The sequence below is a fragment of the Callorhinchus milii genome, unplaced genomic scaffold (genome assembly GCF_018977255.1).
Source record: "Callorhinchus milii isolate IMCB2004 unplaced genomic scaffold, IMCB_Cmil_1.0 Scaffold21, whole genome shotgun sequence".
Taxonomy (NCBI): Eukaryota; Metazoa; Chordata; class Chondrichthyes; order Chimaeriformes; family Callorhinchidae; genus Callorhinchus; species Callorhinchus milii.
In genome coordinates this window covers 812,098-826,618 of record NW_024704762.1, presented here as the reverse complement: position 1 = coordinate 826,618, position 14,521 = coordinate 812,098, and the positions used below count along the sequence as shown (strand labels likewise).

Here is a 14,521-nt window from a genome sequence, read left to right as displayed (position 1 = left end):
ACAGACATTGCTGTGCGCAATTGGCTGCTGCGTTTCACCCACAAATATACAGTCAATTCACTTTACTGTCTGTTCAATATTATTATTACAAATTATTATTACAAATACAAATTACAAATACAAATACAAAATTATTATTACAAATACTGAAGAAATAAAGAGAATTACTGTTTTCTCATTTACTGTGTATCTGTGGGCGGGGCCCTGTGCCTGTGGGCGGGGCCGTACGCCTGCGGGCGGGGCTGTAGGCCTATGGGCGGAGCCGTGGGCCTGTGGGCGGGGCTGTGGGGGGGGTCTGTGGGGCTGTGGGCGGGGCCGTGGGCTTGTGGGCGGGTCTGTGGGCCTGTGGGCGGGGCTGTGTGCCTGTGGGGGCAGTGCGCAGGCGCGGCTGAAGGTCAGGGCAAGATGGCGGCGGCCTGGGGGCGCTGCGCGCAGGTGAGCGGCGCCGGGAACTGGGAGCGCGCGGGGCCCGGGCCCAAGGTCACTGCTGGCGGCTCGGCTCGGCTCCGAGTCTGTGTGGCCGAGCGGGGACAGGCCCTGTGGGTGCGGCTGAAGCCAGAGTCCGGCCGGAGAGGCACAGAGCGTGAGCCCGGCCTGGGGAGGGTCGGGCTGGCGCTGCCCCGCACGGGGTGGGGGAGGGGTCGGGGTCCGGGACTGAGGGCTAAACAGAAGTCACAGCGTTATTGGGGGCGGAGGGGCCGATACCCAGATTTCTCAAATTGCTTCACAGGACTTGACTGTGAAGTGTAGTGACTGTTTTTGTTGGCAAACGCTTTGTGTCCCACCATGAAGTGAATGACCCAATTATGTGGGAGATGGTCAGTCAGGTCAGGACTTTGCTCGTGACGTTTTTTTGAATAGCCGTTGTTGGCTGTTTAACACACTGTAAAGTCGTGCTCCTCGGGGCGATGTCATCCGCAGACACGTGGTCAACTTCCACACGTCTGCGGAAATCACACAAATCTACTTCTCCTTCAGCTGTGACTCCAGGTCCACTCTGGCCTTGTCTGGTGGACATCAGGGCCTGGATGAGCGCAAACTTCCTGCTACTAAATGTCGACAAGTCAGAAGCCACTCCTTGGCTCCCGCGGCTCTGACATCCTCGACCTCCCCGGCCTATTCCTCAAACTTGTCGAACTGGTGCAAAACGTTGGCGTCAGATTTGACTCACAGCTGTCTGTCCGTCTTCCCTTCCCCATACCCGGTCCCTGACCAGAAGCACTTTCCTCCATCACCGACCGTACCAGACGCAGCCAAAACACGTCTCCATGCATTCGTCACCTCCCGCCTTTACTTTTCAAATGCCCGCTGGTCACCAGCTCCACAATCCACAAAATCTAGCTGATCCAAAACTCTGTACAGTAAACTCTGTACCCCCATTACACCAGCTCTAGCCTGTCTCCCTATCACTGAATGGATTGATTTCAAGCTCCTCACACTCATTTTCAAATCCCTTCAAGCCCTGGCACCTCCCTACCTCTCCGACCTGCTTACTCCTCAACTCACTACCCGCTGCTTCCGCTCGACTGGCTCTGGCTTCCTGCATGCCCCTGATGCCGTCCATTCCACCATTAGTGACCATGCTTTCAGCCACTACTCCCTGAAACTCTGGAACAGTCTTCCTCTATCCCTCCACCTTGCCCATCTTCATGTTGGGGCTGAAGACCTTCCTCTTTTTCACCTCTTCGAGACGTCTCAAAGCGGTTCACAGAATATACTGTAAAGTGAATTGACTGTATATTTTGTGGGCGAAATGCAGCAGCATTTGTGCACAGCAGCGTCCCACAAACAGTCGTGGATTGAAGTGACCAATTTATTATTTTTTATGGCTTCCGTCTTGTCCACAATCAGCTGCAGGAAGTTTGCATTCATTCAGGCCCTGATGTGACCAGACAAGCTGATAGAACACCAGCAGACCTGGAGTTGATGCTGGAGGAGACAAAGTAGATTTGCGTGTCATCCACAAACATGTGGAAGTTTAGCCGTGTCTGCGGATGACATCGCCCAGAGGGAACCCCTCCAGTCCGGTTTCCGCCCTGACTGCTCACAGTACAGAGACAGTACTCGTGAAGGTCCCAACGATATCCTTTCTATCTGTGACCAGGGCTCCCTCTGCCTCCTCGTCCTCTTGGACCTCTCCTCCACATTCAATACAGTTGATCACACCATCCTCCTCCACCGCGCCTATGGGTCATCATCATTCACCTCAGTGGGACCTGCACTCACTTGGGTCCAGTCCTACCTCACAAACCGCCAGCACTACATTTCTGCAAATGGCTTTTCTTCTCGCTTCCACCCAGTCACCTGCGGGGCAGATACCCCAAGGATCCATCCTTGGCCCCTTCTCTTCCTCATCTATATGCTCCCTCTCGGTGATGTCATCTGCAGGCACGGGGTTAACTTCCACATGTATGCGGATGACACTCAACTCTACTTTTCCACCTTCAGCTGCGACCCCCAGTCCCTGATGTTCTGTCAGCTTGTAATTTCCTGCAGTTAAACTTCAACAAGATGGAACCCATACTCTTTGGCTCCCATCGACGTCTTTTGACCCATGATTCCGACCTCCTCAACCTACCCGACCTGTCCTTAAAACTCTCTGAACCTGTACACAACTTAGGCATCAGGTTCGATCCCCAGTTATCCTTCCTCCCTCACATCTGGTTCCTAACCAGCACCGCTTTCTTCCACCTCCGCCACATTGCCCATCTCCAATGGGCAAAAGCTCATCCCAAAAGCTCATCCCAAAAGCTGCCGAAACCCTTGTCCGTGCTTTTGTCACCTCTCGGCTGGATGACTTTAACACCCTCCTCGCTGGTCTCTCCTCCTCCACTATTCACAAAATTGAGCCCATTCAAAACTCCGCTGCCCGCATTCTCACCCGCACCAAACTCCTTACCCCGATTACTCTAGTCCTTCTCAAACTCCACTGGCTCCCTATCATAGAGCGGATCAACCAAGACCCTCACTCTAGTGTTCATATCCCTGCATTCCTTGCCCCCCCCCCCCATCTCTCTAACCTCTCCCCACAGCAGTACCTGCTGCCTCCAATCTACTGGATCCGGCCTCCTCCGTGTCCCCCGAATCCTCTGCTCCACCATCGGCAGCCGTGCCTTCAGCCACTGCACCCCGAAACTCTGGACTCCTTGGTCTGGCCCCCTCCTCCCCCCGTCTTCAGGTCGCGCCTGAAGACCTTCCTTTTCGAGTGCGCCTACTGTCATCTTCCCCCTCCCCCTGGCTCGGCCTCGGGCTCCACCATTGTTAAACGCTCTGAGATGCCACCTGGCATGCAGAGCGCTGTATAAGTGCAAGTTGTTGCTGTTGTCATCGAGCATATAGAAAGGAAAAGAAGAGGCCAAGGATGTATCACGCAGGTGACCAGGCGGATGCAGGAGGAGAAATTATTTGCCGAGATGAAATGGTTGGCTGAGTGGGACTCAAACCATGCGAGTGAGGTGCCCCTAAAGTGGATGAGGGAGAAGAGATGATGGAGGAGGATGGCGTGGTCGACTGTGTCGAACGTAGCAGAGAGATCCAGGAGGACGAAGAGGCAGAGGGAGCCCTGGTCACAGATAGAGAGGACGTTGTTTGTGACTTTGACAAGCGCCGTCTCTGCTGTGGGCAGTCGGGGCGAAAACCAGACCAGGGGCTCGAGGATGCAAGTTGTTATTGTCCACCTGAGCAGGCAGATCTAGATAGATAAACATGAATGTTTAGGCATAAAAAACTGACTTGGATTGCAAGCCAAATAGTTGATCCCTATTCTGCGTACTTTTAAGAGATTGCATCCATAATTATGAGACAACTTTTTTCTTTTCCTTCAACCCTACTCTCCACTCCATTCGCTCAGCTACCTTGGGTCTGCTGTACAACCCTCCCCTCTTTAGCTCCCTCCTAAAATCTCCTTTCCTTTTTTTTTGGTCAGACGGATGTTTAGAATGGAATGCGTACTCCCTCCCTGGAGAGAAGCATTTTGCTTACCTAATTCCCGAGAGTATTAGGCTCAGGTTAGCAAGAGCCAAAGCTTGGGGACCCCAGGGTATGCATTGGGGTAACTGCTGGAGTTTAAACAGCTAAACCGCATAGCTTGATATTGCTGTCTGGCAAGCTTTCCATTGCTTGTCTAGCCGGGATGGTCCTACCCAATAGAGCTTTGCCCTGCAGGGTTAATGACCTGATCGGAAAGAATCCCCGCCCCCATTCTGCCCTTTCTAATCCTACCAGCCAGGCTGTTTGGTCTGTCATCAGTACTGCCCTCGATTACTTCAGACCCAGCTGGCTAAACCAAAAGAGTCCAGAGGGGCTCCGGGATGGAGTTCCAGAGGTTGGGGGAGACAGAAAGGCTGAAGGCCTGACTGCCGATAGTGGAGTGGGGGTCTTGGAGTGGGCCAGTACCTGCCAAGCGGAGAGAGTGGACAGGTTGGTAATGTTTTAGTAAATCGCAGAAGTAGGGAGGAGCAAGACTGTGGAGGGCTTTAAAAGTGAGGACTAGGACCTTGAATTGAATCCTCTGGGAGATGAGGAGCCAGTAAAGCCAGGCGAGATGGGGTTGATTGGCTCACGGAGCCTGGTGCGGGAGAGGACACGAGCTGCAGGGTTCTGAATACTCTAGTTTATGGAAGGAAAAATGGGAAAGGTCGACAAGTGGTGCCTTGCTGTAACTCAGGTTCCTGATAACAGTTAATTCACTTTACAGTATATTCCGTGAAGAGCTTTGAGACGTTTCGAAGACGTGATAATTCGCTATATCAAATGCAAGGATTATTATTATTGTAATGGGATTGGGTTGTGGGTTGGGCTGGATTTTGGACCCTGACATTTTCTTACCTAAAAGTTGAAACCTTGCCATCCATATCTTCATGACTTGCAAAAAGACCAACTTCCAGATTGTCAAGTCAACGCTAACATTACTTCCTGCAAAGTTTCGCACTGATGTGAGAAACTTTGCAGATATCATTTCCTCTGTCCTACCCGTGCCAGCTGTGTACAGGAATCACTAAGGTCACTGCAATGGGATATCTTCCCCCTTCCCCACTCGCTCCCGTCTCACTCACCGTCTCACTTCACCCATGTAGAGCTTTTTTTGAGATTTTTACCCTTGTGAAAAACACCATATATGTGATTGTAGCTCCTTAAAGGATGGAGACCTAAACAATGAAAAGTAATTAAATATTTTCGATATGGGGTACAGGAATCTAGTCAAGAGTTTTATTGTCCTCTCTAACTTGTTAGAGGTAAAGGACTTTGCAGTGGCTGTAGGTCAATTAAATTGATAAACATGTCTGTGTTGTGATGTTTGAAATGAGATAGATTAATGTTGGGTGGATTGCCAGCATTGTCTCGTCTGCCTAATACATTAGTGTTGAATCGTGTATTCTGTATGGATACTGTCCCTCCAAAGTGACATTGAAGCATAGAAATGTTCAGGAAAGCAGCCAATGACATTCCCAAACTTCATTTTAGTGCAATGACAACTCACGTTATTGTGTTTAACAAAATCACGAGCGACACAGTGGTTTTTCAGTGAGAGGAATGGTGGAAGCTGGGCTTTTCTTTTAATTCAATCAAGCAAGTGGGATCCCAAGGGACATTCGTCATGTGCAACATTCTCCACTCGCTGTCCAGCCCATGTTAAAGTGGATAAAGAGATGTATTTGTGGGTGAGAGCAGGTGCTCTAGATTGACAATAGTGTTTGAACATAAGGATGGAATGAGAAAAGGTCATGAGACTCACTCTGTCAAAAGACCACCACAATCTGTTTACATCTCCATTTATGTATCTCTACCGGTGTTTGAAATACCCAGGTCAGATCATGTCTCGTCCCAAGCTTCTCCCAGTGAAAACCTTCAGCTCTGTGAGCATGACCTTGGCATTTAGAGCCTTTGAATCAGCTTGCCGTTCCCTCCAACACCTCAATGCCCTTTTGTACCCAAGGTTCCGGGAGCCATTACTTGAAGTGGATGCACCAGGCTCGCGATCTCCAAGGTTAGAGTTGAGAAGCTGTACATTATCCGGAGCTCAGTCTGGGTATCAGTGCATCAAAGCACTCCAGTGGCAGGAGAGAGTTTCCTTCTAAACTGCAGATTGGTACTTTCAAAAATTTCTGTATTTTGTAACTGACAATTTTGTGCTCTCTCCTTAAATTTAGGTGTGCCTAATGAGGGGTATGAACCTGTCCACAAGGCTGGGAGTGCCAGCACTGAACAGGGCCCATGTCTACAGGATACGCAGCTGGTCTGCGCTACAGCAATATCAGGTAACTTACCAAGAGCAAGCGTGCCTGGGGGGGGAGCCTGGGCGATGTGGTGGGAGGAGTGTGTTTGAAGCCAGACTTACCTGATGGCTCATCTTGTGGTGTGACCGATGATGAGGCTGGAATTCAGGCACCTTATGAAACAGAAAATTACTTTAACAAAGGCTAGAAATCCCTTCAGAGATCTTTTATAACTTTCATAAAAACAGTTCTACACAACAAACCTCAGAGCTGCATCTCCTCAAAGCTCTGTGTGTATTGGGTGAAAGTCTGGGGGCTGAACCTTCAGCTCTATTACAACTCATTGTGGCTGTGTTTGACCTGTAGTTACGAAGCTACTCGTCAGACCGTAAGAAAGGCTTCCTCTCAGGGCTTTTGGAAAACATCAAACAGGAACTAACGAAAAACAAAGAAATGAAGGACAGCATCAAGAGATTCCGAGAGGAAGCCAAGCGCTTGGAAGAATCTGACGCTCTTCAGCAAGCCAGGCAAAAATATGTAAGTTCCTTCCGTGGGTTTCAGTGTGTACACGTGTGCGTGTGTGCTGTGACTCTGACCTTCCCTGGTACTAAACAGTCCCGTTTATTTTTCAGAAAAATATTGAGTCTGAAACGCTACGGACATCAGGAGTATTTAAGAAGAAACTTGAGGAGTTTTCAGAGACTGTAAAAGAGGTACGTGGGGGAGGAAGACAGGGTTGGGGAGGAGGACGGTGGGGAAGGGTGGGGGGGGGGGGCGAGGCAGGCAGGCTGGGGGTGGGGGGGGCAGGCTGAGAGCTGTCCTCTCTCTCCGGTGGAGGAGGTAACAAGACGAATGGAATTGAACGGGAGCTTAGTGCAGCCCATCCGGACTTTCCACCCGAATCCCTGAAGATTTTCTGGGAATAGTTCCAAGACTTAGTGTGCGAGGAAATAGTACAGCACGAGGGACAGTCCCCAAGGCTGGGGGAGCTGTTGGGGTGACACAGGGCATCTGCCCGGCTGTGATTCTCCGTGCTCTAGGCTTGACTTACATGATTGCTGGGTGGGGTGGTAGCGCTGGGCGTTGCCGTGGCACTGGGTGTGGCTATGGCGCTGGGTGTGGCTGTGTTGCTTTGTGGGGTCATGGGGTGGTGGGTGTGGGCTAGCGCTGGGCGAGTGCCAGGTCGCACTGGTGTTATGCAGTGGGTTGTTTACTGGCCCCTCTCCTCCCCGCAGAGCCTGGATGAAGTGAGTAAATCTGATCTCGGGAAGAAGATAAAGGAGGGCGTGGAGGAAGCTGCCAAATCAGCCAAGCAGTCAGCGGAGTCCGTCAGCAAGAGCAGCGAGAAGATCGGCAAAACCATGGCCTTCAAAGCCATTTCACAGGTCAGTTCCTTCTGCTGCGGAGCCACTGTGTTCGATTTCTCTGGAGTTACAGAAAGTTTTGGGCTGAGTTGAGTATTTTTGGAGGGAAGGTGAAGAACATGAACTCACTGAAGGGTTCCGGGATCAGAAGGAAGAGATTCTGTGCACGAGTGTCATTACAAGGGGGGGGCAGAGCCTTAGACTCAGAGCCATGACAGCAAGTGAGCTCAGAGATACGTTTCTCACACTGCAGATGTGAAGATGTGGAACCTCTGCCCTAGAGAGCTGTAGAGGTGGGATCAATGTTTAAAATGGAGAGAGGCAGAGACTTGCACAATAGAGCAGAGATATAAAGAGATATGGCAAAAGGGCAGTCATTGGGATTAAAAGAACTGTCAAAATCTAACATCTAATAACTGGTGGAACAGGCTTCTTGGGCTGAATATTTCTATTTTCCTATAAAGATTATCTGAATCTGCAGCAGGAATGTGGCTGTATCTGCTGTTATTGTGTGTCAGGGGCTGCTGTTTGTATTTTTTAAGATAATAAATAGATGTTTTCCTGACTTCTCTGGAGCCTCTCTGTGTCCAGTGAAAGCTGGTGTGGAGGGGAGTTTGTGTACACTTAGGTGAGGGAGCAGTTAGTTTGTATGTACACAACAACTACAAGTTACATTTGTATAACACTTTTTATGTCGGCAGGACGTCCCGAGGCCTTGGTAGCCATATTTCACTGGTGGGTGTGACCTGCTGTGTGTTTGTGTGATGTAATGAGGGTGATATTTAAACCGTCTCAAAAATGTCAATTCTTGTTTTTGATTATGTAAAAATTGCTGAATGTTAATGTCCTTCTCTCTGCAGAGCGTGGAATCTGTGAAGAAGGAAATTGATGAGAGTGCGCTGGGGCAGAGCGGCACCTACCGCTCCCCCACTCTGCTCCGCAAACGCAGCGACTTCTCCAAAGACAAAATGGAGGAAAAAGTGTTTGAACCGAACGAGTACGTAATGTAAAGTAAGCAGCACTGGCAGCAGAGAGGGTAACCCTGGCTCCGGGGCAAATATCTTCAACGTGTTTAATAGTAATATATAATAATAATCCTTGCATTTGATACAGCGCCTTAACATGTCTTCGAGACGTCACAGAATATACTGTAAAGTGAATTGACTGTGTATTTTGTGGGAGAAATGCAGCAGCCATCTGACACGGCAGACACGGCTCGGCCGGCCTGGGCCAGTCCCTGAGCCCTGTTGTCAGTGCTAATGGCTTTGGGGCATATCTGGTGGGAAAGGCTGCAGTAGCGTGGGGAGGCCACAGGGAGGCAGGGTTGAGCCCCCTGAGCCAGAAATGGTCACTGAAGCACAGTCTGGAACGGAATCGAACACAGAAGAGGACGCAAAATCAGTGAGGAGTGTGTCATTGTGAGGAGAGAAGTTTCACTCCAATGTTAAACAGAGGATTAGTAACCCGCCCCTGACACCTGTGTCTCTCTCTCTCACACACGTACACATGGAGGCACACACACTGACACACACACAGATACACATACACACTGACAAACACACAACAACAACAACAAATTACATTTGTATAACACCTTTCACGTCAAGAGGACGTCCCAAGGAGTTGGGACGTCCTCCTGACACACGCACACACACACAGATATACACACACACACACACACTGATACACACGCACACTGATACACACACACTGATACGTACACACAAACACTGATACACACACACTGATACATAGATACATACACACACACACTGATACACACACAGATATATACACACAGACACACTGATACACACACTGATACACACACAGATACACACACTGAAACATACACACTAATACACACACAGATACACATACTAATGCACACACGCTGATATACACACACACACACACACACATGCTGACCCACTTGTTGATGTCGTATGTCTGATATCATATATTTACTTTGCTGATTTCTGAGATTAACATTGGACCAAATGCAGCTCTCCGCAGCCTAACCATACCCTCCCTCTGTGACCTCCCGTAACCCCCTGACCCCGGCCCCTCCTGCCACTCAGCAAACACTGGCTGCTTCATGTCCCCACCAAAGGTTATCAATCTGAAATGTTAATTCACTTTCTCCTGCCTGACCTGCTGAGTGTTGGCAGCCACTTCTGTTTTTATTTCAGATTTCCAGCATTTTGCCTTTTAGCTAATAACATACAGAAATGTACATGAGAATCTACCAGTGTATCAAACCCAGGCAGCAGGTACACATACGTACATACTGTGTGTACATGTGGGTGTGTACAGCACAAGTTGACAATGATTGCCTGTGAAGCAATTTGAGACATTTTGATGTTACATGCTATATAATTGGAAGCTTTTTGTAGGAAATGTGTGAAACGAAGAACAAAGGCCCCAGAGTCGGGGGCCCTCTCCCATATCGTACGGGATTTCTTAATAAGAAAGCTTGATAACATTATGTTAGGCCTTTATCAAGACAGTCTGTCAAGAAATAACTGGGAAATGAGATCTTATTATTATGTTGTTAGAGTTGTTTTAAATCCAGTAACTTTACATCCAGTGATGAACTGCACTTGTTGTCTTACAGGGAGGCCATGGGGATGGTGCTGCACAAAGACTCCAAGTGGTACCAGCAATGGAAGGAATTCAAGGAGAACAATGTGGTTTTTAACCGTAAGAATCCTTTCCTCGACCTCTTCCTCTAGTTGCAAGCCCAGGCCCATTGATGTTCTGTCCGCTTGGTCGTCCACATCAGCCTGGATGAGCATCAACTTCCTGGAATTAAATAGAACCATAGAATGTTACAGCACAGAAGGCCCATCGTGTCTTGTGTCGGCTCTTTGGAAGAGCTTCCCAGTCAGTTCTCTCCCCCGCTCTTTCTTTATATTCTTGAAAATTTTTCCTCTTCAAATCCTGATCCAATTCCCTTTTGAAAGTTGCTATTGAATCTGTTTCCATCACCCTTTCCAGTTATATATATATATATAAATATGGACAAGACGGAAGCCTTGGCTCCAGTCAGCGTCTTCTCACCTCCAGCTGCGACCATCTCAACCTCCCCAGCCGTGCCCTCAAACTCACCAAACCTGTGTGCAACCTCACCGTTCCCAACTCTGCATGTCCCACACCAGCCCTCGCTAGGCTTCACTGCCTCCCTGTCTCTGATCCTCACCTACAAATCCCTTCACACTTTCCTCCCTCTCTGACCTGCCCATACCCCATTCCTCTGCCAACCATCTTTGCTCAGCTAACACAGATCTGCATCATATCCCTGACCCATCTGTGCCACCATTGGTGATCATACCTCCAGCCACAATCTTGCCTCAATCCCTCCGCCTCGCTTGCTTGCCTCTCCACCTGTCTTTAAATTCCACCTTATAACCTATGTCTCCAACCACTCCACCCCATATCCCTTACTCAGTGCCCAACACCACCACTGCAACTTTCTGAAGCACTATCTTGTGTGAAGGTGCTCACGTATAACTGCAGATTTATGGTATTTGAAATTGAGCCGGTTGCTGGCAGTGACCACACGCGGTGTGTCTAACCCTCTCTCTCTCTCAGGGTTCTTTGAGATGAAGATGAGATACGACGAGAGTGACAACACCTTTATCAGAGCGTCCAGAGTCCTGACCGACAAAGTCACTGATATATTAGGTAAACACATTCCTGCTATAAGACACCAATCAATACAGTAAAGTAAAAGTTTGGGGCTGGGGTTTGAGCCTGGGACTGAGGGTTGGGGCTGGGCTCACAGCAGTGGGAGCTGGACAAGCCAAGGCTAGATTACTGACTGGTTTGAGGCGGGGACGAGAGCACATTTTGGAGACGGTGCAGTTTGATGGGTTCCTCTCTCTGGGGGAGGTTGTGACAGATATTTCTTATAAAAGTGATTCCTGAACACATCCCCCTCCCCCCCCCCCCCCCCGTAAGATGCTGACTTGTTCTGAGGCTGAATACCCACAAGAGTTCACACACAGGATGTTGTTCTCCATCGAGGTGCGGAGTGTGGAGGTCAGTTTGTGCTGTATCAGTGTGTGTGCCGGGGGCATCAGGGCCAGAGGATCAGCTGTGTGTGGGGGGTGGGGGGGTGGAATATCAGCTAATATCGAGTCCTGGTCAGGCAGTGTATGCTGACTCTATTTGGAATTAGATGAAATGATGTGTGTTTGTGCTGAGTGCAGGGGGGCTGTTTTCCAAGACGGAAATGTCGGAGGTGCTGACGGAAATCCTGAAGGTCGATCCCACCTTTGATAAAGACACGTTCCTGAAGCAGTGCGAGAGGGTCATCATCCCTAACGTCCTAGAGGTACATGTGGGGTGGTGGGGGGGGGTGAGGTGAGGGGGTACGTGGGGAGAGACAAACCCCAAATGGGCCGTGTGGATGAACTCCCGACTCCACAAATATAGTTTGTTGTTTGTAATTTACGCTGCTCGCAGCCAAGAGTCAACTTGGAAGTTTGTTGCAATGGGCTGTGATATTTAGAGCAGGTGACCACATGGATGAGATTCCGGAAGCCTCTCTGCGCGGGCGGTGGGGGGTGGGGGGGAGAGCAGGTCACTCCCTGAATTACACTTTGTGTCAATTGCAAAATGGTAAAGCTTAGAGCCGGCGGGAACCAGAGTTACAGTAACACGAAGGGGATCAGTCGCGTGGAACAGTCAGCGGCTGGGAGGTGATCAGGCTGCACCTTGTGCAGCTGTGTGTCTGACATGGCTCCTGACAAACTCTGACAGAAACCATCCGTTCATTTGCAGGCGATGATGAGAGGCGACCTGGACATCCTGAAGGACTGGTGCTACGAGGCAGTGAGTATCAACCGTCACCCGCTCCCTCCCCACCTGCTTTAACACTGACGGGCTGCGAAGTGTGATACTGAGCCCAGCAGATCTGGAAGATCCCAGAATCAATATCCACTCTGTGTGTTACTAATCTCAGTCCCGCTCTGTGTGCAACTGCACAAGCTGCAGATCATCCAGAACTCTGCAGACCATGTCATCTCCCGCACTAGGCTCAGAACCTCTGTGACTTCCTAACCCCCCACCAACCTGCTCGCTCCCTCCACTCAGCGAGCTCTGACCTGCTTCACGTCCCCCGCCTTACTCGCCCCACTATTGGGGGGCGGGCCTTCTGTCACTCTGCCCCCACCCTCTGGAACTCCACCCCTTGTCCCTCCGTCTCGCCCCCTCCCTCGCCCCCTCCGGACCCCACCTCAAGACCCTCCTCTGCGCCCGTGCTTTCGATGTCCCCGCTTCCCCCCCCCCCACCCTGACCCCCAGCTCGGGTCCATAACTCTGTCTGTCCAGCGACTTGGGACGTCCTCCCGACGTGAAAGGCGCTTTACACGTGTCATTGTGTTGTTGTTGTTACTGATCACAGCCTCGCTCTGTGCTGACTGCTGATCCTCGGTCAGTATGAGTAGCCCTCAGTATCTCCAGGCTGCCCCTCCTGTTTGCTCTCCTTGCTGGGAGGGGTTGTGAGGTGTGAGAGAGGGTGTCAGAGGGAGTGAGAGGGAGTCTGAGGGGGTGTCAGGGAGTCTGAGAGGGGGTGTGAGAGGGGGAGTGGGTGAGGCGTGAGTGGTGGTGAGGAGGGTGTGAGGTGTGTGAGTGTATGGGGGAGTGAGAGTGTATGGTGTGGTGTATGATTGTGAGGTGTGTGGGGGGTGTGGGAGTGTATGGGGGTGGGTGAGGGTAGGCTCGGGCTCAGTTGTCAGGACTGGGAAGTTGAGCAGACAGTGCAGATCTGTCAGGAGAAGCTGGATTGAAGCAGAGGCAGTGAAAGTGGAGAAGATATTTGAGACTTAAACAACATTTAAATGTTCAGCCACTAGCAAAACAAATTTGATGCTAGAAGAACGAGCAGTGTTCATAATACAATAATAATCCTTGCATTTGCTACAGCGCCTTATCACGTCTTCTGGTCATCTCAAAGAGCTTCACACAGTATACTGTAAAGTGAATTGACTGTGTATTTTGTAGGCAAAATATGGTAGTCAATTGCATACAGCAGCGTCCCACAATCAGTCGTGGATTGAGTGACCACATTATTATTAATCTATACTTAATAAAGACAAAATGTCTGTCTGTGTGTCAGTAACATAGATTGATGTAGAGACATGATTTATACCTCATTGAAAAGGTCTTGCAATGGGGAGTGTCATGGGCATATAGTTTTTCGGCGATCTCCTATCGTTGATGAGCTATATTAAAAAAATGCTTTAATTAACACCCAAAATATGAGGTATGCACGGTATTCTGCAACAAATTAGCTACAGAGGAAATCACACACCCTACTAGAGAGGTACATCGGGAGAGGGATAGAGAGGGAAGGAGAGAAGAGAGGTGAAAAAAAATTCAATGCTACATTTTTAAAGTTAAATCTCTCCTCCCCACACACACCCCCTCCCCACCACAAAAAATACCCTGAGTCCCATAATCTCTCGAGGGTAAGAGTGAGGCGATGAGACAGAGGTTTTTTTGGGTAGTGAGGGGTGAGAGCGGAAAGGTTATATCAACGTGTGTCAGGAGGGAGGGAGGGAGGGGAGAGGGTTAAAGTGAAGCCTGAGATCTGCTCAGAGTGACTAAGCACCAGGAGCCAAGAGAGAGAGTGAGAGAGAGATTTCAGCACAGCTCAGACATCGCACATGTCTGTCCACCAATAACGCAATAACCGATTGACGTTATGTACTTCATTTATACCTCACCGGAAAAGTCTTGCAAGGGGGAGTGTCATGGGCATATTTTTGGGGAGATCTCCTATAGTTGATGAGCTAACCAAGCTCTTCACACATGTCTGTGTATACCTTAACCAAAACTGCCAGTGTTTATGGAATGTTAAATGGTTTGTGAGTGGGTCACTGCATATTGGATACATTCCATATTGGATCCTTTGGTTGAAAGCCTGAAATAAAG

At 49.6% G+C, this 14,521-nt stretch overlaps 1 protein-coding gene and 1 long non-coding RNA gene across 2 annotated transcripts in view; one reads left to right on the top strand and one right to left on the bottom strand.

The window, feature by feature from the left end:
- The first annotated feature begins 330 nt into the window (after positions 1–330).
- The window catches only part of timm44 (translocase of inner mitochondrial membrane 44 homolog (yeast)), a 22,110-nt gene continuing 7,919 nt past the window's right edge, over positions 331–14,521 (top strand). Inside the window, exons 1-10 of the mRNA XM_042342752.1 lie at positions 331–435; positions 6,150–6,257; positions 6,582–6,752; positions 6,848–6,928; positions 7,451–7,600; positions 8,440–8,576; positions 10,197–10,282; positions 11,174–11,266; positions 11,794–11,918; positions 12,368–12,418. Coding sequence (XP_042198686.1) covers positions 406–435; positions 6,150–6,257; positions 6,582–6,752; positions 6,848–6,928; positions 7,451–7,600; positions 8,440–8,576; positions 10,197–10,282; positions 11,174–11,266; positions 11,794–11,918; positions 12,368–12,418 — 1,032 coding nt within the window. The 5' untranslated portion in view covers positions 331–405. The remainder of the gene's footprint in view (positions 436–6,149; positions 6,258–6,581; positions 6,753–6,847; positions 6,929–7,450; positions 7,601–8,439; positions 8,577–10,196; positions 10,283–11,173; positions 11,267–11,793; positions 11,919–12,367; positions 12,419–14,521) is intronic.
- LOC121850541 overlaps positions 10,129–14,521 on the bottom strand; it is a 19,751-nt gene continuing 15,358 nt past the window's right edge. The window contains exon 2 of the long non-coding RNA XR_006085646.1: positions 10,129–10,384. This is a non-coding gene — a long non-coding RNA (uncharacterized LOC121850541). The remainder of the gene's footprint in view (positions 10,385–14,521) is intronic.